This window comes from Haliaeetus albicilla, chromosome 1, assembly GCF_947461875.1.
Source record: "Haliaeetus albicilla chromosome 1, bHalAlb1.1, whole genome shotgun sequence".
Taxonomy (NCBI): domain Eukaryota; kingdom Metazoa; phylum Chordata; class Aves; order Accipitriformes; family Accipitridae; genus Haliaeetus; species Haliaeetus albicilla.
In genome coordinates, this window is record NC_091483.1 from 14,524,566 (window position 1) to 14,550,564 (window position 25,999).

At 39.3% G+C, this 25,999-nt stretch overlaps 2 protein-coding genes across 4 annotated transcripts in view; both read right to left on the minus strand.

Annotated features, from left to right (window-relative positions):
- CLGN (calmegin) overlaps positions 1–16,981 on the minus strand; it is a 32,003-nt gene extending 15,022 nt beyond the window's left edge. For both annotated transcript variants that reach the window (XM_069779557.1, XM_069779551.1), the window contains exons 1-6: positions 16,868–16,981; positions 11,934–12,112; positions 10,943–11,013; positions 7,121–7,179; positions 3,916–4,057; positions 3,016–3,097 (exon numbers count right to left, since the gene is read on the minus strand). In XM_069779557.1, the coding sequence (XP_069635658.1) occupies positions 3,016–3,097; positions 3,916–4,057; positions 7,121–7,179; positions 10,943–11,013; positions 11,934–12,112; positions 16,868–16,928 (594 nt within the window). In that variant the 5' untranslated portion in view covers positions 16,929–16,981. The remainder of the gene's footprint in view (positions 1–3,015; positions 3,098–3,915; positions 4,058–7,120; positions 7,180–10,942; positions 11,014–11,933; positions 12,113–16,867) is intronic.
- Positions 16,982–22,374: 5,393 nt separating this feature from the next.
- MGAT4D (MGAT4 family member D) overlaps positions 22,375–25,999 on the minus strand; it is a 41,437-nt gene continuing 37,812 nt past the window's right edge. Inside the window, exons 14-15 of one of the 2 annotated variants that reach the window (XM_069779566.1) lie at positions 23,775–23,887; positions 22,375–23,224 (exon numbers count right to left, since the gene is read on the minus strand). In XM_069779566.1, coding sequence (XP_069635667.1) covers positions 23,198–23,224; positions 23,775–23,887 — 140 coding nt within the window. In that variant the 3' untranslated portion in view covers positions 22,375–23,197. Of the gene's footprint in view, positions 23,225–23,771; positions 23,888–25,999 lie in introns of those variants that run through there. The other variant, XR_011324070.1, reaches the window with a different exon arrangement.

Consider the following 25,999-nt stretch of genomic DNA (forward strand, 5'->3'; position numbering starts at 1 on the left):
TTTCTGAAAGGTAAGTGAAAACTAGTAGGGTAAATCATGAAAGGAATTGAACACTTCTCTTGAGTTGCTGCGTGCTCTCTCTTCTCAGGGAATGGCCTAACCGTAGAGATCACTTCAGCCTCTTCCAAGGGAAGATGAATATATTTATTTAGACCTTGCCCTTATGTTAAGTGGAAATGCCTATCACAAATCAAAACACCCAAATATCAACAACCTTCTACAAACATTACACTAAGATGGAAGGGAACTAGTTACTGTTCTTCGTATCAATTTTATTTTTCAATAAAGATAAAAATCAGGATATTATTATCCAGTATTTTATCAGTCATCTTGCTCCACATTAAACAACAACAAACCACCCTGAAAATATCAGACATAGTTATTCTCCTTCACAGTATGCTGCAGTAAGCTGTTTAGATATGTCAGTATTTTTCAACTATTTATATGATTTTTTTGTATTTGGAATACACAGTAACATGCTGCCTTATATTCTTAAGCAATTGCTTGAAGGAAGAAGACCACTTGATTCCTGGAAGTATTCTTCTTGAAAGATATATTCTGACATAAATGTATTGTTTGAAATGAGTCTGTATTTTTAAAATTTTTTGAACACAAAGTAAAACATTTTCACTTTATGCGCTACAGAAGTGCATGTATTTTAAGTTTGGTCCCTTTTACAACAGTCAGTCTTAGGAAAATGTCACTGCTAAGAATTAACAATAATTAACTGACTATTCTAATAGCAATAAGCATATATACAGCATTGAGACATGTCCAATTTTAAAGTTAAAAAAAAAAACAAACAAGAAAGAGAGAACATTGACTCTTAAGTTACCTCATCACACATCCAGTGAAACTCCAAAACCAGTACAGGATTAATTGTGAGCCAAGCCACAAACAGGCAAATTTTGTGTTTGCACTCTTCCAGTTTACCTTCTAGTAAGATGACAGATATTGGAGAATTACAGTTCCATATGTAATTGAGCTGAATATCTTGGTCTCACACCTTCTTTTAAAATGTAAAACTTCTCAGTTTTACTATCATTTACACATTTTTCCATTATGAAATATGTCATGCCTCTACTTGCTTTCCTGCAGTCAGCATTTTTAATACTTACCTATTAGTACTCAAGTTACTTGAGCATAAAACACACACTGGCATATAAATTTTAGGAAAAAGGAAGAGCACTAGACAGTTGCACTAAAGCTTTTACTAATACATCTTACAAATGTAAGCAACTTCTTATGCATGTTGCCATCTCCTAGACTCCTGCAGAGGTACATATTATTCCTTATATCTCATGAAGAGTCCCACTAAGTGGCTCCTCCTGACTGCTGGTTTGCAGGTCAGGTCAAGCAATGTCTTGAGCCTGTCCTGAGCAATCTCCTCTTCATTTTGCACATGCACATGGCATCACACTTCACTGCTGTTCTCCTCAGTACTTGAAAGTCAAGGTTACGGCCTCATGGGTCAAGGCAGCAGCAGTAGGCACAGACATCTCAGGGATAAAAGCACAGATGAGAAGTCTTACCCAGAGAGGAAATGATGAATTCTGCCCACATTTCTGTTAGAAGTTTTTTCCAGACTATTTTCCCTATTGTTTTTCCCGTCAACTTGCCTTTCTAGCTTACCAAATCTTCGTGAGCAAATTGCATAGCCTGATGCATCTCAAACCCAAAAACTTCCATAGCCTATCTATACAGGTTGTAATTCTGATTGCCTCGCAAACTTCTGTCACTATGCTACTGAATATTGGCTCAAAACCACCAATTAGCCACAAACCTGTAGCACTCAGGGTAGTCAGCTTTTAAGTGGCCACAGCAACCTGCTTCAGGATTGGAAGTACTGTTATCACTTCATGTTTGTACTGCTGAGTCAACACAAGTTCCTCATAGCTCATGATGTAACATGTTGAATGCACACTGGTTATTTCAAGTCTGCCCAAATGACTAATCCTATTCTGTAACTGCTGCTATGTACCAAAAGCACCAGGTCCCATCAAAGCAGCTGCAGCAACCATTGTATGTATCAGCCATCCCTACTCTGTCAACACAACATTTGCATTGCATAAGCTCCCAGGCCACAATTCACTGCTAGTTCTGAATGGAAAAAAAAAAAAAAAAAAGAAAAAAAGAAAAAAGTTGCTAAAATATCCTCCATCACAGGCTAGACAGCTTATATCTACATCCCAGTGTAGTGGCAGAAATATTAAAAGTGGAAACAACCAGTTCGCATGTGCCAGAACTGAGACTTGGCTAGAACAGGCAGCTTTTTAAGCAAGAAATACCTGACTGTGTTGGCATAGTAATAAAGAGTTTTGCAGACAAGTTTGGAAATGGCAGGCAAGTCCACATCAATATACTGAGAAACAATCTACAAAATGGTCCAACATACTAAGGCACTTACTAATTTTTCACACCTGGTCATTCAGACCTTTTCCTGGGAACAGAGATTCTCCATCACCTTCAGTTTCTAAATCCAAGTCATGGCTCTAAGATGCCATGTTGTATGCCATGCAGTAAAAAAACTGTTTCACAAGTTACAAGCTGAGATTCTATGGCTTCTATTATTGCAGAAAGTCAGACTAAACAGACACAAAAGTCCTTTATCCTGGACATAAGACATAAGTGCAGAACTAAGAGGAGTATGCTACTCACAGCAAACTCTTCATTCTAGCCTTCTGAAATTCACATTTTGAGATTTCTTGTGTGAATAGAGATCTTAATAGCTTAAGTTTTACACTACCTATAAGTTTCATTAAAATAAATGGAAATTATAACAAAAATAACATTATCAAATATTCCACCAGTAAAAGAATGCACAACTCCAAAGGTTTTGTGTATACATAATAAATGATATGTATATTATCATCTTGCCCAGTCTTCTGCTTAAACATTTGGGAAGCTTTTAAGAATTTAGGATGCATTAGGAATTAACTTATTGACATTTCACAAGAACAATTATGCATTCCTCAAATGAACAACTAATAGCAAATGTTAAGTAATGCTACATACCAGATTCAAGTCATCACTACTGGAGAGAAGTTTAATATATGCACCACCACAGTCAATGCCTTCTTGAAAATTCACTTCATATCTGCGCAAAGAGCAAGTTAAAAAAAAATTCCAGTATCAGACGAATACAAATTAACTTTGCAGTTCTAATTACGAATACATTAAGACTGTGCATTAGTCACTACTGTCAAAACATTTCTACATGACCAAAAGGTTTTAATTGCCACACAAGCTAATACAGCAGCTATGTCAGTCAAAAACCACTGCGGTAGCAATTGCTACAGTTGGTATCACCAGTAAGGAAAATTTCAAGGTGGTATCAACCAACATGCAAACATCAAAGCGAAGTGGAAATGGGCAGGTGTTCTAGAAAATTTGTGCCATCTTTGAAACTGCCAGTATGACACACTGAATTTAGCCAGAGGAGTCATCTGGCTATGTCTGTAAGTACAACAAAGCAAATCTAAGTATCAGAAGAAAGTAGTCATATTGCCATGGTGCTCATCATCATTAATATTGCTATAACATGTTCGAGATTCAAGTTGCTTTTATGGAGCTACACAGCAGTATTCTGTAAGTGGAAAAACACTGTACTGAAACTACATATGAGTTAGACCTTTATAGAACAAGACTGAAAATTAATTAGCTTTTTCAGCAATCTTGTAAAATATTAGATTTCTGTCCAAAAATATGTCAAAAGAGTTTAAATATCACTTCTTAACACTTGTACTACAATCTTACTTGATTATTAAATCATTCACACTATGGTTCTGATAGCTCTGGATACGATAAGGCAATGCTACACGGAAGTCAGTATTTTTCTACAGGGATTCACATTACTTTGACTTAAAGATTTTAATAATAATAAATATTAAGTAAAAAATCTGAGGGATTACTTACTGAACAATCAAAGGTTTATTATCAAAAATAAATGCTTTTGTTAGCATAGCTGATATTGCATGATGCTTTGCCACCGATTTTAACACTAATCCTCTGTCTCCAGGCACTGTGTTTTCTTTCAGCTCTTCTACTTCCCATCTTCCTAAAACACACACACACACACAGAGTCTTTGAAAAAAAAGTGCAGACTGAAGTAAAGAAATCATAGCGTTGTTAAAAGCAAAGAGTTAACTTTAGATAAAGACTAGTTGCCAAAGTAGGGAAGAAATCTTGACACCTAATGTCAAAGAAGTTAAACAATAATCATACAATTCATTACTGGTAATTCTACTGTGGATACAAAACATTACTTAAGTCTAGCTTACACTTCCCCAAACTGCTCTACAGCATTTAAATACAAAAAAACCAGTCACGACACACAAATTTGCTCTCACATCTTTCTATCAAATCAGTGACACGAGTGTTTTAACCAGCACTTTTCAAGAATTACAAACCGCTAGAATTCTAGCTCCACAGTTAAGATGATAAAATAAGAACCGTGTCATGCCAAAGATCCATCTAACCCAATGTTCTGGCTCAGACAGCAAGGAAGAAAGCAAGCTTAGGGAAAGAGAGCACAAGCAGTTGTAACAAAAGTGACAAACTTTTTCTGTTTTCTTTCCCCAAGTAGCTGTTTCTACAGCAGTAAAAATCCTAGTTTCGTAACTGTTATAGCCAAAAGAAAGAAAATTATCAAACTCTCAGTTTTGTGTGTAAAACAGAATTGTCCAACTAAAAAAAGAAAGCCAGCCATGGAGTCCAAAGTACGAAATAACCACATCCTTACCATAATCTACCATAAAACAGTGAAATTGAATAGAAAAAACGTACACGTTTAAACATAAAATGTTTTTACATCACAAAATTTAATTAAGTTTATTGCACAAACTTGTAGCATGTGTGAATATCCACTGGATTTCTGTTTAATTGCAATATTGTATGAAAGAATCAATACATTTTAGATATGTAATTTTATTCAAGCCTAATGCTTGCATTGCTAGTATAGAGACTGTTTCAAAGCTCTGGTTCATATTTAATGAGGTTTTTTGGTAAAAATCTATTTCAGCCTTAAGAAATTGGCAGATAATTAAAGAGATGCCTACACTTTGGGTATGCATAACTCTACACATAAGCCCACTGTCCCATTTCACCAAAAAGGTATTAGTTCCAGTCAATTAAGATAATGTTAGCTTTCAGTATTTTAAAGATGATACATGTAAAGTGTACATTATTCCTCGCTCTTCTCAAATTTACAGAAATCTACAAGAAAACTTTAATATTGTAGATCTTATCTTTAGACTGTGGTATCCCACGATGCCTAGAGGAACATAAAATAGTTCTCCAGATTTTAGATTTATTCCTACCATCGTCACATAAAAAACATCAGTCACAAGGCACTGTATAAGCCAGATACCTGCATGGTTCTTCCCCTCCTGCTTATATAGAATTAGAATCTTCCAGGTCAAATCTAATCACGAGAGATGAAGCTTCCCCCCCCCCCCCAAAGTCCTTCCAAGAATTATCAGATTTGACCTTAAAGACAAACAAACAAGCCTACAGCTTTAAAAAGAAAAGATTATACAAATATAAATTCTCCACATTTGGAAAAAATACAGTTGATTACACATGTGGGCAATATCCAAAGAACAAGATTTCTAAAAGGGCAGTTATATTTTCTCAGAGATCAGCAGCACAAGAATCACTGATTTTTTTTTTTCCAGAAATGAATACAGCACAAAAGAAAGCCTGCTTTTACAATTCACTGTAATCCTGAAAAAAGCCTGTGTCAACATGAACAAAAAGAAGAAAATGTAGTGAGTTCTTCAGCATGTGTTTTAGAGAAGATTCATAAACCATGAAATCCGAACAAAACAGCTATTTACTTTTATTCAACTGAAGTGCGATTTGTGAAAGGTCATTAAGGAAGGGCAGATACGCATGTCAACAACAAATCCCTAGTTTCTTCTAGTCTGCTAAACAGGAGGGAGGAAAATTCCCTTCTCTTCAGTAGTGTTCATTCCTGGAAACCAAGACCAAGCAATAATGCCAGGCAAAACAAGACCAAAAAAAAAAAAATTAAATTGGAAAATAGTTAAAAAAGGTCTTTCACCAGGCTTTGTTAATGTTGAATTGTCTGGGTGACTTTAAGCAAATACAACTGTTTTGACATGAGACAATTTCTATCTAATACGAGGCCAAGCAATCAGGGTCAGTTCTTAGAAGCATCTCATCTGTATGGATCTCTCATCTGCAATGTCTTTATTTTTACCAGTTATTTCTGGTAACTGCTAAACCTAAAAACATCTGTTCTGTACTGTTTTGCACACCGAAGCCCTACAAGTTATGTTTGCTTACCACTTTCCATTAACATTAACTGATTTCATTTGACACAAGAGCAGTAGCAAATACTTTTCTTTTGCAGCAGAAACTTCTTCTGTTCTCCCCACTTTCTCTTGAATGAAATAAATTCAGGTTGCAAAATTATTGCCACAGATCTGTCAAACAGTTTAAAATTACATTCAAGCAGGCAATTCTAGCCTAGGAATTTATAAGTCAAGTGCAAACCCCAATGATAAAAACCATCAAAATAACTTTTTCATTATTATTTCCCAAATTTTTTTTAGACTACCATAAGAATAAACTGTAGAAGAACCACTGGAGAACCCTACATTCAAACACAGACAATCTGAAAAAGTATTTTAAAGAAAAACATCATTCAGTTTAACTTTTTTGTTTCAGAGACTAGACTGGGAGACCAACCCATGAATCAGTAGGACAGATGCAGCAACATGGAACATGCCACTTTTAGAAACAAGTTTAACAACTGAATTGAAGTGGTATCTGACATGATTTCAGAGAGGGTAGTTCTTAAGAAGCACTATTCATAAACAATCAATACTGAATATTCAGATGCCAGAGGGTATTCTAGTATCATTCATTGCAATAGATAGTTGGGAAGACAAAAAAAATTATCTTAATGCTAAGTAACCCAACTAGCAACATTTCACATCTCGTTTTCAGGATTACAGTCATTATACAAACTAACATTTTTGACCTATGTCATCTAGGTTTTCAAAGGTAAGTTCAGTGTAAAGGGTAGTTATTTCTCAAAGAGCAACAGAACATCAGAAATTATATAGTGGAAGTAAACATTAAAACTGCTTACCATCATATTTAGCAATGTTATCATCCGTGTCTTCTTTCTTGGTTTTAGACAACACCCACCTAAACCAAAAAGTGTACTAGTCATTGAACTATCTATGCAAAGCTGTATTACTTAACAAGCACAGAAAAAACAGCTTTCACTTCTAGGCTGTGAACCTGTGATAATAATTTTGACACCATCATGGAACATTGTGTAGTTCAAAGAACATGAAAAGAAAAATTAAAATAGGTTAGTCTAATAAAGCATTTCAAAATACTTCCTCAGAATGCAGATGAATATACAACTGTAACTCTAAAGTAATTCAAATATTCTGAATAAACTTGTTTTATATACAAACTGAGTTTGGCAGAATGTTAGAATATTATATACACATCTAACATCAAAGATACACGGAAAAGAGCAAGGTTCAAGTGTAAAAGCTTTGATATGGTAAGGAAAGGAAAGGAAAAAAATCACCCAAAGAAACCTTAACACTATCTGACAGTAACGGTATACATGCATAGCAGAGGATGAAGGGAAGAAGTGCAAGTGTCCAAACAACAAATGCAATTATGCACTGAACAGATTCCAAACGTATTGCACACAGGGGATCCCAACAGGGCAAACAAGCTCCTGGTCTCCTTGACACTATGAACAAGGCAAACTCGGCTTATCAAACTGAGGTTACCAAAAAGATATGCACATACCCTATACACAAAGTGTTCATTTGGAGTATGGGAGGAAAAAAAAAAAAAGGGAGAAAAAAGGGCAGTCCACCCTCATCTGGTCATACAGTGGCTCTATCCTGAGCCATGCACAGGAATATCTTAAGCCAACAGTGTTGCTGAACTCTCCATTGTATCAATTACAATACTACATTCTCATGATTAATTCTGTAAAGAACTATTTTCATTCATTCTGAATGATCCTCTGCACAGAGTATTTCAGGAATGAATACTTTATCTTTTCTACTTGAATTTCAGCGAGATTTGTTCACTGTTAACAGAGATGCTGGAAAAGCTTCACAGTATAAATGGCAAACTAGATCCTTGGTCTACCAGGAGAAAAACCAATGAGGAAATAAAACACCTCTACAAGTCATGCAGAAGATTTTCAAGGCCCATTCTCAAAACAGCTACTCTATTCTGGTGATTTACCTAGCCAATTTATATGTATTGTTTTCCCCAATTTTTGGGAAGAAAGGCAACATGCTGCTTACTTTCTCATACATCTTAGTTCCATACTTGTTATTCTTACGTAAATTATGCACAGCTAGACCAAAAAAAACCCCAAGCACTGTAGCTAAAGCTTTGAACATTAGATTTAGTAGGAAGACAAACTGATCTTTGAACAGATCTCATCAAGCTAGAAATTGGGATGAATGGTATCATTCAAGTATCCCAGTTAAGTTTTCGCATTTGTTAATCAAAGTTTTCAGTTGTTTGGGTTTTTTTTAACAACCATTATCACCTTTTATTTAATCATTTTTCCTGTCATCTTTAGTACTGCTTTTGTATTGCACTTCTTAACATTTACAAGTTAAATATGATTAAGACAAGCAATACACTGAAGACAGGAGCTTGTTAACTTATTTTCCTTCTACATTTGGTCTAAACATGTAATAAAAATAAGAAAATATGAAAGAACATAACATGAGTAATGACAGACTAATGTTCAGTGGCCTGAAGTTCCCTGTAACTCTACAGAAGAGAACAGTTTAGAAACAATTGGAAAAAGGGAGTAAGATTCAATCTTACAAAAGTTGCTGGTGCCTGCTACCATGTTATTTTGTTTACAGTTTAAATAGTGCATCCTCAACAGACACACATGTCTTATGATGGTATAACCTCACTCCTACAGTAGTTGGATCTCAGTCTTCTCACAAGAAGTAAAAAATAGGCAGTGTTAAGTTCTACCATAATCAATGTATCATATGGCATCTCCTTTCACCTCTCTGTCTGGCTCTTCACAGGAGTTAGTTTTTGTTCCATCAACTTTTAGTAACATATGAAAACACCTTTTTTCATGATTCTTCACAAATCAAGAGATAGCCCTTCTGTTCAACAGCATCAAAGTGTACAGGAAAAAAACCACAACCAATAACAAGACCTGATTTGTCATGAAAAACCAGAGACTTTCACACTTTAAAAGCTCTTCTTATAGCAAGAAAGTACTCTAACAACTCATCACACCAGCTCTTACTATAGAGATTTCTACTGCATTCACAGATTCTACCTGGATGTGTTTCCTCAAGCCTTCAAAAGACTGATTAACAAATAAGAAGGCGGTGATAGCTTAAAGAAAAAAACTAAAACATGAGAAGTGTGGTATGCTTGCTATTCAAGGACTGTTTAGATTATGAAAGCTTATCCAGTTAAACATTCTGCTTACAATAGAGGATGCTTAAGGAGTGTTTGGATAATAGTCAAGGCACCAGATAACCGATATTTCAGAGTCACAGACTTGCTAATTAAGGACATACATCCTCCTTCCCCATTGAGAAAGGAGGGGTTGGCAAAGAGAAACAAAGACCCTGGTGTCCTCAGATGACGCATGACCATAAAAGGACAAAAGGAGTAGGGCTATTCTTCCCCAGATAAGACCACAAGAGACCCCCGCACAGGTGTAGAAGACTCTAGGATGATTGCTCAAGAGAACAACACCTCATGCTTGCTCAACATAATGAATACGCAATAGTTGGGCAGAACATATGTATTAGATAGGTGTGGTGCTTTAACTGTAGCATGTAAGTATGGACTGAAAAACCTCAACAGGTGTGCTCAATTTGTGGAAATCTTCCACCTTGCACCCTACACAGAATAAAGCAATGTCTCCTCTCTAAACATGCTTTGTGTGTTTCGGGAGTTACTTTCTGATCAGGTAACAGGTGTACGCTTATTTAACTTGAGCCAGTAACAAGTATGCTAACCTGGCTTGATTCAACAAAGAAAAGTCAGTGATCATACAGACCACATTTACATGGTACTAATTTGTTTTTCCTTGATATTCTACACCGTTTGCATCCGAGTTAGAAAGAGGACTGAAAGCCAAGTTGTTTTCCAACTAAAAGGAGTAAGTCTATTCCAGAAATAGCAATATATTGTATTCACCTTCTTGACAGTGCATTGGTGGCAACTGACTATAGCTCTCAATACACAGCTTTTCACTGAGCAACAAGTCACCCAGTAGCAGTTACACCTTACACTGCCATACTGTTGGAAGAAAACTTGTAAGATACAGACACGACAAAAGTTTCTGGCTTAAGAATTGTTGAGATAAACCTGAAGGTTTTTCTAAAATTTCAGTGCAGTAAGGTCAAGCTACCTAGGAACACTTCAGTAGCCTCTTAAATACCTAATTCTTATTAAGTATGGGAAGCAATACAATAAATTAATTTAAAAAAATCTGCTAAAAAAAGTCTTCCCCAATAGAGGTTTTATCTATAATTCTGAAGGTGCTGCCTTCTTACACATGCCTGAGTGCATGTGAAGAGGAAGAAAGAGTTTGCTACTGCAGTGTAATGGCTATGCACTTCACCTTGCAGCTAGTTAAACTCAACTGGCTAAACCTTTAAATTATATCATTTTTCTTAATGTCCACAAACCCAGAGTTTATTAAAAGCTTCCTTAAAACACAAAAAATAGCAACATACCTGAAATGTTAACTGTCCGGCTTAACATTATGATGTATTTGGAGCAAGCATTACCAGCCTTCCCAATTCTAACCCCTGCAAAAATTAATTTTTATAAAGATACTAGCAGAAAAATGAATACAAAATAAGTCCTGTGACTATAAGTTAAACTGCTGAAAGTAAAAGTTTGTAATTTTAAGGCATAAACTTACCCAGCCAGTACTCCATCAAAGGTTTCTGTAAAATACACTTCTCCAGTTGGCTTCGGAGTCTGGTACACAACCTAAAAGACATGTACAGATACATGCTCTAACATAAATTGCAATTTTTCATTTTAAATACTCTATCATACCTCCAGAAGTAGTCCACCCAGACAGACCACCAGATTTTGTTCATTAGAAACATCTAGCAGCATAAAACATCTTTCCCTGCCGCCCCCGCTCCTCTCATTTCTACAGTTTGGGCACATCCCTCTAACAGTGAGCAATTTCACATCTGTGAATTTTAAAAATTGCTTCCTGTGTTCAAAGCTCATAACTAAAGTACTGTTACACATCTTATGTGTAACAAAACCACAGAAAATTTACTGAGCTTGCACCAATTCTCTGCTTCCTCCCTATTTCTTTCTATACATGTTTTCCATTCTTCTGTTTTCCTACCTACTTGACACATTACAGTTGGGCTACACAGTAAAAAGAAAAAGTTGAAAAAATAATTTATCAATATTGTCCACATCTATTATGAAGTACAGCATAACAAATGCAGAAGGATTTTCTGCGAATAAAGACAGTGTCAAAAGACAGCTGTGAGTGATGAAATCAAGAAACTGGTCTGAAGTCAAAATCTCAGTAAGACCAAGATGATTTCTGCTCTAGAAATGACATGTTAGGACTTAGAACAAAAGGTTCTGTATCTAGACTGAAGCACAGACTAGCAAAACCTTCTTCATGACTATCCACCACAGGCAGGAGATCTGATTTTAGGCAGGAGATCTGATTTTACACTTTGGCACAGCAGAATCATTATTAAGCTTGTCCTTCAGCAACTGCGAAACTCAGACTGGTGGGTTTGACACCCACTTAGCTGTCAATTGCATGTTAACTTGCTCTTTTTTAAATGCATTTGTCCACAATTTTCTCTAGTAGTCATAACTACGTGTCTTATAATCAAACAAGCTTTAACTAACGACTTCTGTAATCTTACCTCTAGGGAGGATTTATCTCTGTCAACATCAGCTTCTTGAGACTGCTTGTCAAAATCCTCCACTTCAACATCTGCATCCAGAGTTTCTTCGTTTTCAATTTCTGCAGTCACTGAGCTGATTATCAGGGCACCCAAGCACAACCAGTCCCACTGCAAGTGCATCCTAGTTATCTGAAGAACTGAAAGTTTTACATTTTAAATATTGTTGCAAGGAAATTAACAATACTATTTCAATTCTACCCCAGATCACAAGAGGAAGAAGAAATAAGAATAAGAAATAAAGATCACAAAGTATTGTAACCATAATATTTTAGTAAAGTGCTATATCTTAATTTGAAAAATTTCTTACCACACAGCCCTGACTCAGACTCTTTTTCCCTTCCTGTTGTCCCTACAAAAGTGCTTGTAGCCTGTTCCCTTACCTTGCCAGGCCACAAATCTAGCAAGAATTTGCAGTATATATGTGTTTTTAAGAACTAAGACTGTTAAGGAATGAGAAAAATAAAAGCAATCTGAACAAGTAATCAAATTGAATCAGTCTCTACCGGGTAGCAAAAAATAACATCCCTTTCATTAGGGAAAATAAAATTGATAGATTTAGGACGTATTACTATCCACTGCCAGAATTACTCATTTGTACTTGGCTCTTCTTCCACTGCCTACATTTAGATGAGTGCAGAGTTTATACCAACTCCAGCTGTAAGTCAAAAGAAAGTATAAGATTGTTTTGGAAAACATTTTCTGTTTCCAAATGATCCAATAAGCACAAAAGTTTAAGCTAAAATGCAAATATCTTTCCAATTTCAGGGAAACCTGAAAATCTTTAATCTGTGTAAGTATGAATGTCAATAGCAGGTAAACTACCCCAGCCTCTCAATCCAGTCTGCTGCAAAATAGAAAAGATTTTTCCCAGTATTTTTTACTTCACATCTGTAACACATACAAATCCAGTTCTATATTAGAGTACCCAGTGGTTTGGAGCAGTGTACTATCAAGCACGTGCCTGTGCAAGTTTCCTCAATGGTCTTGCCAAAAATTCTTCTTTCTGAATTTGTTTTTATCTGAATTTGGAAATAGAAGGAAGACAGATTCTAGATACCACAGGTATTCGTCCTTTGGTTCTTACTAATTTCTTTCCACAGTAAGTTTAAAAAGAAAGACAAATACTGATATTTAGTTTGCTATTGTAAGACATTTTCAAACCTTACACTGCTTTTAGCCACCACTAGTCATACTAAATATTTTACTACTGAAGTGCTTTCTGCACTTGAGAAAGCAGTCACTCTCTTAGTTATATCACCACTCTTTAGAGATTAAATTGGTTATAAATATCCCAGCAATTTAAGATATCACCTTATACTGGAAGTGTGAGTCCCTTCCTTCCTGCCTGGCTTTATCAGATTTGCTAAGCGATTCAAACATTAGAATAATGTCGCACCAATAATTGTTTATCATTCAATTTATAACATCTGCAACTTCTATCAAGCAACACAGAGAGAGATCAAACAGTATCAGGGCTAAAAAAAAAAATCCACATCCCAGTACAACTGTACTACAAATGTCCAAAAAGAAAACTAATTATTTTTTCCTCATTCCTTTTAAGATCTATTAATTTAATATTGACTGCAGTGACTATATTTAGAGCCAAAACCCAGATGTATCATAAAGAAGTGTTTCATACACTAGTACTATGTTAATATTAGGAAATCATCAAAAAGCCTCCCTTCTTGGGACAAACATCTATTTTCCACAAAACTACATTAATTATGTTACCATTCTTTTTTCTTCCCCACAATTATCCACAATCCATGCCATTCTTTGAGGGGCTTTTCACCCTGTTGTGTATTTTGCTTGAGGATAGCAAGTCTGTGGTTCCCTCTTTTCTCAGTTATTAATACAGTGACTCGTCTCAAAAGTTACTGCAAATTTTACTAGTTTTTTTTTTTTTAATTTTAGTTAAAAACTACAGATATTGTTAATTCATAGACCTCCTTGGTCAATTCTAGAACTTAAAATAATCTTGTCCTGAAGATTTAAAAGTCATTCAGTTTACCATATGTGAACATTCAGTCTTATGGTGTAGTTTTGAACACCTTTGTCATGCAGGTGGTCTCCTCCTAAAGCAGATGAAGAGATAAATCTTTCTTTGTCAATACATTTCAGGTGTATTTTGTGTACAATCCAAAATGCCTTTCACTTACATATCTGTAATTTGACTGTAATTAGCTCCATCCACTTTTGTTCCATACACAGACTAGCAAGGGCATCCAAGAAATCAGATTAGTACCCACCTTCCCACACAGTTCCCTTCCAAAACTCCTGATGCTTTCACTTCATTCATGCCAAGTCTTATCACTACTCCCTGATCCTAGCCTACAACATTCTTAGTTTCATTCAGTCTTCAATTATATCTCTTACTTTTCCCTTCAGGAAGGGAAGGTACACTTTTTTGACCTTTGACCGTTCAACACACTTTTAAAATAATCCCAGAAACACTGAAATATGTTATCAAGAACAACTACAATTATCACTCAATTGCCAGGCAAAGATGGTTTTAAACAAGACCATTACATCTTTTACTTTCGTGAACTCTGCCAGCACTACAGTCTTCAAATGTAAAATAAATCTTTCAACTAAGCCAAAGAGTTTCTGGTCTCAAGACAGAACTTCACACTATACATTTAATTGTTTAAAACCTACTCAACTTTCCTAATTAACACATGAAGACCTATGAAAAACTTTGTTTATTCTTTCCTCAAGGTGACCATAAAAACAAACCAGAAGGATCCCCACTGTTAAAAGTTCCTCAGCAGAACAAAACAAGTTATCCCAGTCTATGGCATTCGCACAAACACCAAACAAGTTTATTAGCAATCCTGATATAAACGCCAAAGACCAGTGACTTCCAAACCATCTTTCAGGGAGCTACAGCAAATAGGTAATTGCAAAAACATACATCTTGACAGTAGTTTCAATTAGGAATGTTATATAGGTATAGTATGACCCATGAGAGAACTGGATAGCCGTTCTTCGCTCTGAAAAGCTGTAATCATAGAAGTTGAGTCACAGAAATTTATCCAATAACAATTACACCTCCAGAATGGGACTCCCAATGGGCAGCTTATAGTCAGCTTTCTCTAGATAAACATATTGACAATTCTGTCAATGTAACTTCAGACCTGCAATTTTAAACTTAATTTTTGCATAGCTTGGTCACTCTTTACCATGGGAACATAGGTAACTACAGCACATCTACACGTCAGAAGAGACATCTGAGCCAGCAGTACTATTGTAAAGCATGCTCTTGGGACCAGCAACAGTGCTGCAACGTCAGCATAATATTGCACCTAAAGCAACAAGCCACTGTTTCTGAGACACGTACTAGTATTTAGGAAAGACAACGGGCATAAACTGAAAGAGTATTCTGTCTGGATATTGGAATTCCCCCCCCCCCCATGAGGGCAGGCAAGGAGTGGTACAGGCTGCCTAGTCTCAGTCCTTGGAGTTTCCAAGACTGACCAGACAAAGCTCTGAGCAACCTGGACTGGCCTCAAAGCTGCCCCTGCCGTGAGCAGCAGGTTGGAGTAGAGACGTCCCGGGGTCCCCTCCCACCTGAATGATATGATTTCTACAGATGGTTGCACAGTAGAAGTATGCCAGTCTTCAACCTCTGTACCATGGTGTTTTGCATATTCTACACATGCCATTCAATTAATGGCATTGTTATTCCATTTCACACAGAACTAAACAGAGATCCGGGTCTTTTCAATTATTACAAAGTTCAAGGAAAAGCTGGAAGAGGGTAGTACTCTTTTCATGAAACTCTCAGAGCTCTGCATTCTCAAGCAGAAAGGGAGGAAGACTGCCATTAACAGCCTTTCCTACTCAGAGGTCTACAGCTCCTGCAACCAGTACCAACACATGGTCTTTTCCTAGGGCCAAATACCAATTCCGTCCAGGGCAACGGAAAGTGGTGGTTTTTTCCCCCCACCCCTTCTTCCATCCACGACCATGTGCTGCCTTATTCCTCCCCTATGCCGCTGCATCGGCATCAACCTGACCAATGACAGCATCCAGCTGAAACCGTGCCACGAAAAGCACCCAGGAGTTCTTACGCAACTTTTAATTTTTCCTTTATTTTGTGTGAAAAGCGTACTTCTCTTATCTTTTGCGGAAGTGTTAAAAACACCGTACTGAAATGAACACTAGATGTGCAATCTAGCGATCACTCAAGCTGCAGTGCTGTACTCTTGCGGGTGCCTTTCCGAGCTCTTTTGTTGCTACAGTTAGCTTGAGTAAAGCCTCCAAGAAGAGGTTATTTCTCAATTTAGTAAGTAAATAAACCAGCCAAGTGGCCGCTCGGTGTTCAGGCAGTGCCCAAAACGGACCCGCTTCCCCGCATTTCACGCGGGGACCACTTTCTCGGAAGACCACGAAGGGAGGACGACGGCCGCAGGAAGAACCCCGGCTGCCCCCCACCCCCGCCACACAACCGCCCGTAGCCCCGGGCGGGGGCCGCGCTCCTCCTGCCAGGCGGCTCTCCTCATGCGTGGGGCCGGGGCCCGAAACCCACCCCCGCGGCTTCTTCCCCCCCCTCAGGGCCCCCACCGCCGCCGGGGGGGGGGGGGGGGCGAACCGGGGACGCCACAGCCCGGGCTCGCGCTTCCCAGCCCTCCCGCCGCGGGCAGCCGAACGGCCAGTAACGGCCAGCGCGTGAGGAACCCCCGGGGGTGAGGGGGGAGAACCGCTGCGCACCCCCCCGCCGCCGCCGCCACACACAGAGCGCCGGCGGAGACCGCCCTCGCACCTGGCGGGCGGCGGAGAGAGGACGGGCGCTGCAAGAGGCCGAGACGTACTCTTCCCCCCCCCGCCCTAATTACCCGCCCGGCAGCGGCGGGCCCAGCACACCCCCGTCCCCGCGGCGGGCGGATTACCGGCGACGAGATCCTCCTCCGCACCCCGCTGGCCGAACCCGGCCGCTTGTTCCCAGGGCATCACCAGCTGCGCATGCGCGCCGGCTTTCCCCCCCCGCTGCCAGGGATGCGGTCGCTGAGGTGCAGGTGCTGCCGCTCCGCCCAAGCCAATCAAGGCGCAGCAGGCGCGGCCCTTGCCCAATCCGCGCGGGAACCGCGACCTCAACGAGCCGCCGCGGAGCGCGGGTGGGCGGGGACCGGCGGGCAGGTTAGTCGAGCCAATGGAGGGCGCCCTCCGTGCGGCGTAAGCCAATCGCGGCCCGGCCCGCGGATGCCGGCCGCCCCGCACGTGGTGCCCGAGCCAATCGCCCGCCAGCCCCTTCCCAAGCGACGCCATTCGCCACCCGGGCCCGGCACGGGCCGGGGGAGACACTCCCGCCCCCCCCCCCCCCCCCCCCCGAATATGCCTCATCCCCGGCTTTGGCGCCAAACGCTCTGGCCTCCCTCATCCTTGAGGAGACGTGGCTGAGAGAGGCGGCAAATTCAGTGACGTTGGGTTTGACCTGCAGCGGTGCGTGGCCCAGCGTGGAGTTTTTTAGGCAGGCTTTGCCGTCATGGCCACCGTCAGTGGGACCTTACGTTTACGCATGGTGGTACCGTCGTGCCCCACGCGCCTGTGGTCAGCGATCAGGCCAGAAAAAGGGCTTTTTCTCCATCACTAATTGGAGCCATTTAGCTCGAATTAACAAACCCCTTTATTACAATTGGAGACTCAGTCTAGCAGTCCAATCTACAGCTGCGGGATCGCTAAGTGGAGCAGCTATTGCATTAATTCCTGACTGATTTTTTGAAAGCCTCACCCAGGCCTGCTGAACACAGCAGGTACGTGTCCAGCGTTACTGGCCTGAGGAGCTTTCTGGCTCGGCTCAAGTTGTATCTTCACACTCTGGGCAGCATACAATTCATGAGCGTTTAAAGTGTAATACATGGCACCGGTATCCGAATCATGCAGGAGAGGGCTGAGACAAAAGCGATTCCTTGAGGGATCACGAGGAACATAAGAGTTGTTGTAGGTGCCGAGCTGCTGACAAACCAGGTCAGGGTTTGGTATGTTTGCATGTGACGCTGCGTCACTTGACGACTCGCATCATCAAAGCCTTCCTCCTAGCCCAAGGCTGGAGGGGTTGCTGTCCTCATTTCAAGCTCAGCGTTCGTTCTGGACACCAAGCATCAAACCAATATTTATGAGACGAACCATATAACTACAGCCACTGCCTTTCATCCTTACCGTTGAATCTCTTCAAAGGGTGCATCTGCAACACTTTACTGAAGACTGCTTTTGCCAAGTACACTCGTAGGCAGCCAAGAGCATGTGTCATTGCAGTATCAGCCATCCCCTCAAATGCAGGCAGACCTCACTGCCCAAGAAATTCTTACTAAGGCACATACACAGAGCTTTTCTTTCCATTGCCTATGAAACTGTGGGTCTGTGAAAGAAAAGAAGGAAGGAAATACCAGAAAAGTTGATAGCTGTAAGAAAAAGTGGTACTTTTTTTTCATAACTCTAAGCCTCCTTCAGCCAGTGCTCAGGGCACAAGAATCTGGTTTATGTTATTTGATTCTTACCATGTTGAGGGAACCCTCTTTTGGACGTAACAATTATGGCCTATACACCATTGAGCTAAGCTTCCCCCCTCCTAAAATAATTTATAACTTCAGATAATTTTTATAAATCTCTCCATTTGGTTTATGTCTCCCACATACTAGTTTGTTGACTCAGAACTGGGCTTAGAACTCAGAATGGAGTTACCATTAGAATGTGTAATATGAATTGTAAATCCAAATGCTCGTATTTATTTTTGTGATATTCTGCCTTGCAAGTATTTGCTCTTTTGATAGTGTCATCAAAATTTAAGATTGCCATAGATTATTTCAATTACAAGCTCCAAAGAGCAATGTAAACTTCACTACTTAAACACAGTACACATTTATGTCATAGAAAAGTGGCACAATTTCTTCTCTTGTTAAGGCTTAGCTAGAGATGTCTAAAGAGTGACATTTCTGTAGGACTATGGTACCATTTCTCAATCATATGATTCTATGATTCTAATGCTGATCAGAAAGATCTATTATGCCTTAATTCAAATCCTTATTTGATGTACTTTTGAGAAATGGTACCATAGTCCTACAGAAACGTCAATATTTAGACATCTCTAGCTAAAAAAAAAAAAAAAAATTCAGGAATGTTCTTGAGCAATCCATCATGAAACAAAGAAGATGAAAACTATCCTCGCAGCTTGAAATACACATACATCGTTTTAGAAGCAATTGCAGAGTTAAAGATTTCTGCTTACTGCAGAATTAATTGTTAATATTCCTACTGTTCATTGCAAGGCATCTATGAAAGATTTATCTGGAATGTTACATTTATGCAAATAAATAATAGTTTAAAAAAAATAAAACATAACCCAAAACACTCCCAGACAAGACAGACAGTTTGTGGAACCAGTCATACAGCTAACAAATGTGTGACTTACAAGTAATAGAAAAAGTAATTGTTGGGGAAAACTGGAATCCTTGTGTATGGAACACTGTCCACCTACTTCCTCAAATATGTGAGAGAGAAGATTTTCAATTCAATAAGTAAATACATCTTCAACTTTGGATTAAATATGTCCTAATTAATTTTAATAGATATTCCTGTTAAGAGTCTAGTGTCTTTTCAGTGTACATTCAGCATCCATTAGCATTTACAGTAGATGTGTGCTTGTCTTAAGCTGTGCAAAAAGTCGTAGTGACACTGATGAGATTGGTGGCCCACATAATTAATGGAAATAAAAACATTTTAAAAAATCAGTAAAGCCAAATTCATAACTGCCTTTTGTATTGAAGACAAATGTTAACATTCCCCTTTCAGAAGTCCCTCAAAAGACAAGAATGGAGACACACCTTGCAGAGAAACGAGTAACTGCGCTCCAGTGAAAATCAAAATGGGTTGAATAAGCTGTCATTAATATCGAATTAGCTTGAAAAGTGTGCTTTCGTCCCATGCTGGCATTTAACCTGATTAGGTACGTGTACAATGAGCCTGAGGTAGTCAATATTTTCAAGACTATGTTTTAAAGCACATGAAAGTACTGAAGTCAAATGTCCTGCTGAAGGAGGTTTGTGATCTGATATGGAATCTGAAACTCTGTTTATAGTTGGTTTCAACTTGGACTTAGTGCCTTTATTTTTGTAAGCTACAATTACAATGCCTACACCGCCAAAGCAGTCACCCGTAAAGTTAGAGGATGTTCCTTATCCCCTAGATCCGTTACCTGAACTGAAGCTTCCCACGAGGAGGCCTCTTTGCAGCCTTTAAACTGGCCTCAGAGCCGTGGTGTGCAAAGGTGCATGCAGGTTCAGTGCATAGGATTATTAAATGGAAAACCACAGGTAGGAACTTGCTTGCAGGGTGGAAAGGAAGCTGCACGTGTTCTGTAACCGCTCCTTGCCTAACAGGGACTGTTACGAACAAACCCAGCTAATTCACTTGCCAATGGTGGTTGTTGCTATTAACATGCAAAAATACATAAAAGTACTTCTATTACACTCTCTTATCTTAAACTTCCTGGGGCCGTAATGCTCACTATTCAGCTATCACTTCTTTGGTGAAAATCCAGAGTTCCTCTCACGAGGTTTCTTCGGTTTTATAGTGGAGCTGTGGTTCTGCAGGCTGTGCAAGAAACCTCTGCACTCCACAAAGCACAGGGAAGAACCAGGAGTAAGCAAAATCTTACTTTAATGGTGTGTATGCAAACATTCATTACTTACTATGTTGACATTTAAAACCTCGTTTACATCAAAGTGATGGGAAGCGTAATCTGTGATTACAATGGGTATATAAAATACGTAAAAATAGAAAAACCAGAATGAATGAAGTACAAAGCTGGCAGCGCAGAATGAAAAAATTATGTTTACAAAATATTTACAAAAAGTCCAGTCACTTCCTAATATAATTTCAGGTATTCTGATGAGCTTTTTGAAATTACGCTTCGACAGTTAGAGTGAAAGCTCATTGCACTGTGAAAATAAGAGGTTTTGGTAACAAAATATATTACCTTAGTCTTTTCCGTGTTTTCACTGATCAATAATCGCTTTGAAATTTCCTCCTTAAAGTGACAGTTCCCTGTAACTAGTGAGTACAAGGCAGCCTGAATGTAGACACTGCTCCCAGCTTGTGACTCTGTTGCAGCAAAAGCAGTGGCAAAAGAAGATTTTAAGTTTTTACTAGATCATGCACCGTCATCAGTAAGATGTTCTACAAGAAATGCTCTTTCTACTTTGATTTCTACTTCCTTCATCTTTTGATGGCAGGTGGAACAGGCCTTATAAGAGGGCAATCCAGACTATAGAGTTACGGTACATTTACAAGAACTTGCCATTCTGAAGCGTTTGCCAAGATCCTGGAGATGAAGATAATCCCTGTGACATGATGGGATTTCAATGAGAGTACTAAAAGCTATGATATGCTAAGAATTAAACTAAGACATCAGGAGAAGACCTACACTTTAATCATTTTCATACCCATACAAGTTTCTAAAGCTCTACAGGAAAAAAACCCCAAATGTTCTGTAGGTTACCTGTTGCTTTGCCTTTTTGAGTAGAGGACCCTATTCACTTCCATTTGTTTTTCCCCAAAGATGCTAAAGCACTTCAGGTTAAGAGAGAGAATGACTTCAGAGAACTAAATTTTGTCTTCCCTTAATGTAATCTAAGTTGTGTTTTATTCCCTAGTACAAGTTTTCGTGACTAAATGTCTCAGACTCCTGTATCAGCAGAGAAAAAGACGATCTGAAAGGCAATTCTGAGCAGGGTCAGAGGGAGGCGGCTCTGCCCATCTCGTGCCAGGTAGTTTGATGCAGAGCCACTTTATTTCCCTTCTTTCCCTAGTTGCAGTTTTAGCCACTTCTTTTTAACGATCCACTGGTCTCAGTTTCACTCAACCTTTCTTTATATTCTAAGTGCTGATGGATAAAGGTGCCCCTCTGTGTATCTCTAAGCACTCTGGATTACTGCATTAATTCTTAACCTGCATTAAACTCTTAACCTAATGAAGGCTGCAATATTTGGTCCAACAAATACATGCATACATATGCATGTATATATATATCTACACGCGCATATATATAGCGCCACAGTATATAAACAATACTGTAAATTATCAAAATATTATTAGAAATGGTCTTTAAAAAAAACCCTTCTGAACTGTTTTAATGTAAGAAAATTTCATCGTATTCTAAATTAAAAATACTCTTATATTAAGAATACAATGCTACATTAATTTAACCCATTTAGTACAAATCCATGCAAAAGTGTACGGTGCAGTTTATTTCTTGCTCTCGGCTGTTAGGATGCAATGCATGCACAGGAGAGTGAGGGCCAGTCGTGCTTCAAGTGCTAAGGAAGTGATAGAGGAATTCTGCACATTAACAGGTAGATGTCCAAGGTGGATTGTCATTTCCCAAAAACGTTTCAAGTGAGACTACTGTGGTTTACCTTTTATTTTTACATTTATATTGAGTTTTGCCTTGTGACCAGGGTTTAGGTATCAGTACATACTGACTATCAAATTATAGGATCAAAAATTTTATTTAAATAGATTTTCTTTCTACAAAAATATAGTTACACATAATACCCTTAGTATTTCCTGTAATTAATTCCATACACAATTCACTGTAAAGTTTTACAATGGTCTGAACAATATCTGTTTAAGTTTCAAGTTATTAAAATGGTAACTTGTAGCTACTTCCCATTTAAAAAAAAATTAAACATAACTTATGCTACATTAAGGCTGAAACACACTTCTTCTGTTGAGATCCATTTTCATATTGTTACGTTTTGTGGACTGCTCTAAATACTTGCAATGAATATTGACAACTTTTCCTTCAGTTCTGCTTTCCCTCCAGAATTGACCAGCGTTCTTAGTGGAGTTGAAAAACTTTGTCCTTAATATTTGTCTGGTGAAACTTTTCATACTTCTATGATTTAGTCCCTGAGATAGCCCGTAATGCCTTATCAATTGTTTATAATAACATATATTGAATGTTGCCAAGCTGAGATGAGATTTTTATACATGACACCTTACTCAAGAACATTTTATAGAAATTACTAACATAATCGGGTTCTTTATAGCTTTTAATATTCTTTATATAAAGATTTAATAGTTATCTCAACTCTTTCCTAATACACAGTATTAAGAATTAAATGGGTTTGGATTTGTTCTTTTTACCCAGCCAGTTTTTTGTTGCTGTTAGCCTAGTTTTCAAACAATCTGTAACAAGCAACACGTCAAAAACGTGGGTTTTTTTAGTTTTCCAATGTCTTGATAAATACCTGAAAAAAACAAAATATATTATTTTCTAAAATCTGCAGAAGCATTGTCTAAGACATTAGCTTTTCCAACTATGGCTATAGTTTACGGCTGTAGTAATTCTATTCAGTGACTTCTGCTGAATATTTTCTACTTATGGATGGGTTCACACACATTCACTTGGGAGAAACTTGAAGAATAAATAATCACCTGTTCATCTGAAAATGCTTGCATGTTATAATTAATATCCAAGATGGTGACTGAAAAAAGCTAGAAAAGCGTCCCTGTCTCCTTTGGTCAGTTTGTTTATCATGACCCAAATTCTAGTGGCTATACTTACAGCACTGCAAAACTGGAGAATCGTCCCATTTGAGCATTTCCAGCACTTATTCTATGAAGTAAATTTAACTTCTCCCCTGAATAATTAATATAATTCTCCACTTGTGTGAGTTCTTCCACACAAAATCCCATTCAAAATTTAAAAAAATTAATGATTATCAATACTGTACGGTAGGTAGAACTGAAACCCATTTAATAAAGCTTTAATTAAAATGCTTTTATTAACATGCTTACCTCACTAAGTATTGCCCATACAGGAGAATCAGAATTGACCGATAAACGAATAGCCTGTATTTTTCCTATTGACTGATTGATACTGCCTTCTGCAATTCCATTTTCAAAAGCCCCTAAATAAAAAATAAAACAAGACCCGTACAAACATATATTAGAATGAAATGTCTCCGAGTGAACTTATGCAAAAGCTCTAAACTACAAAATTATAGATTAACTCCACAGATACAACATTAGGGGAAAAAAAAATCTTTTGCAAAAGGTCAGACAGTAACAACTGAAAGTTAAAGCTATCAACAAGAAGAAGGATTCATTCCTTCAGTTACAGCAACTCGGAGCTAGAGAAGAGTAAAAGAAAATAAAGAACCTATAGCTACAAACGTTAAAACATAAATTTAAATATGTTAGTTGTGACCATATACATATGGCACACATGGTCATGTTGAATAATCTAAAAGAGCTTTTCTGAGAAGTATGATTATTTTTAGAAGGATACATTAGGAATCATGGACCAGTTCTGATACATTTCTTCACTAGTTCAATGCTTTTTAACTAACCTTGTTAAACTGGCATAAAATCACTGCAGACAAATGAAAACCGCTCACCCCCTGTGGGATATTCATTTCCTATCAACTTGCATGTGCAACTGGGAGTTGACAGCATTTTGGCTTGGATCTCTAATGAGAGCAAAACAGCCACCAGGAGGTGGGAGAGAGGTGCAAATCAAAGCAAACATGTGATGTGAAAGTGGTTCACTGGGAGAAAAGAGCAATTATGTGGTAGAAGAGACAGAAGAAAGTGGCAAGCAAAGCAGATCTTCCAACAGTCCATTTTTGTTCACATAGTGGTGTTTTAGTTTAGGTAATAGTAGAAATCAGGCCTTGGCAAGCACGTGGAGAATCTGCAGTTCATTTAAAGAGAAGTCACGCACCACCCTGAGGAAGGAAGAGGGAGAAGCAGGGGTGGGGGCAAAAAGGGGGAAGGTGTGTTGCATTATGCTTCATCTTCATTTCAGGTTGGAGCGCAAGTTAATGCTCTCATAATAATGAAAAATCCTTGTCTTCAGCTAAGGCTGCAAAATCCAAACCAGCATCAATTATCTATGTGGTGGGTTGACCCTGGCTGGATACCAGGAGCCCACCAAAGCCGCTCTATCACTCCCCCCCTCAGCTGGACAGGGGAGAGAAAATATGATGAAAGGCCCGTGGATCAAGATAAGGACAGGGAAAGATCATTCACCAATTACTGTCACAGGCAAAACAAACTCAACTCGGGGAAAAAAAATTAATTTCATTTATGACCAATCAAATCAGAGTAGGATAATGAGAAATAAAACTAAATCTGAAAACACCACCACCCCCCCTCGTTCCTGGGCTTAAATTTACTCCCAATTTTCTCTACCTCCTCCCCCAAAGTGGTGCAGGGGGACAGGGAATGGGGATTGCAGTCGGTTCATCACACATTGTCTCTGCTGCTCCTTCCTCCTCAGGGGCAGGACTCCTCACCCTTCCCCTGCTCCAGTGTGGGGTCCCTCCCACGGGAGACAGTCCTCTATGAACTCCTCCAATGTAGGTCCTTCCCCACAAGCTGCAGTTCTTCACGAACTGCTCCAGTGTGGGTCCCTTCCACGGGGTGCAGTCCTTCAGGAGCACACTGCCCCAGCGTGGGTCCCCTGCGGGCTCACAAGTCCTGCCAGAAAACCTGCTCCAGTGTGGGCTCCTCTTCCCACAGGTCCACAGGTCCTGCCAGGAGCCTGCTCCAGCGTGGGCTTCCCATGGGGTCACAGCCACCTTCGGGCACCCACCTGCTCTGGCGTGGGGTCCTCCCCGGGCTGCAGGTGGATATCTGCTCCACCGTGGACCTCCCTGGGCTGCAGGGGGACAGCCTGCCTCACCATGGTCTTCCCCACGGGCTGCAGGGGAATCTCTGCTCCGGTGCCTGGAGCACCTCCTCCCCCTCCTTCACTGACCTGGGGGTCTGCAGGGCTGTTTCTCTCACAAGTTCTCACTCCTCTCTCCCAGCTGCAGTTGTGCAGTTTTCTTTTTCCCCTTCTTAAATCTGTTATCCCAGAGGCGCTACCACTGTCGCTGATGGGCTTGGTCCTGGCTAGCAGCAAGTCTGTCTTGGAGCCGGCTGGCATTGGCTCTGTCGTACATGGGGGAAGCTTCTAGCAGCTTCTCACAGAAGCCACCCCTGTAGCTCGCTGGCTACCAAAACCTTGCCACAAA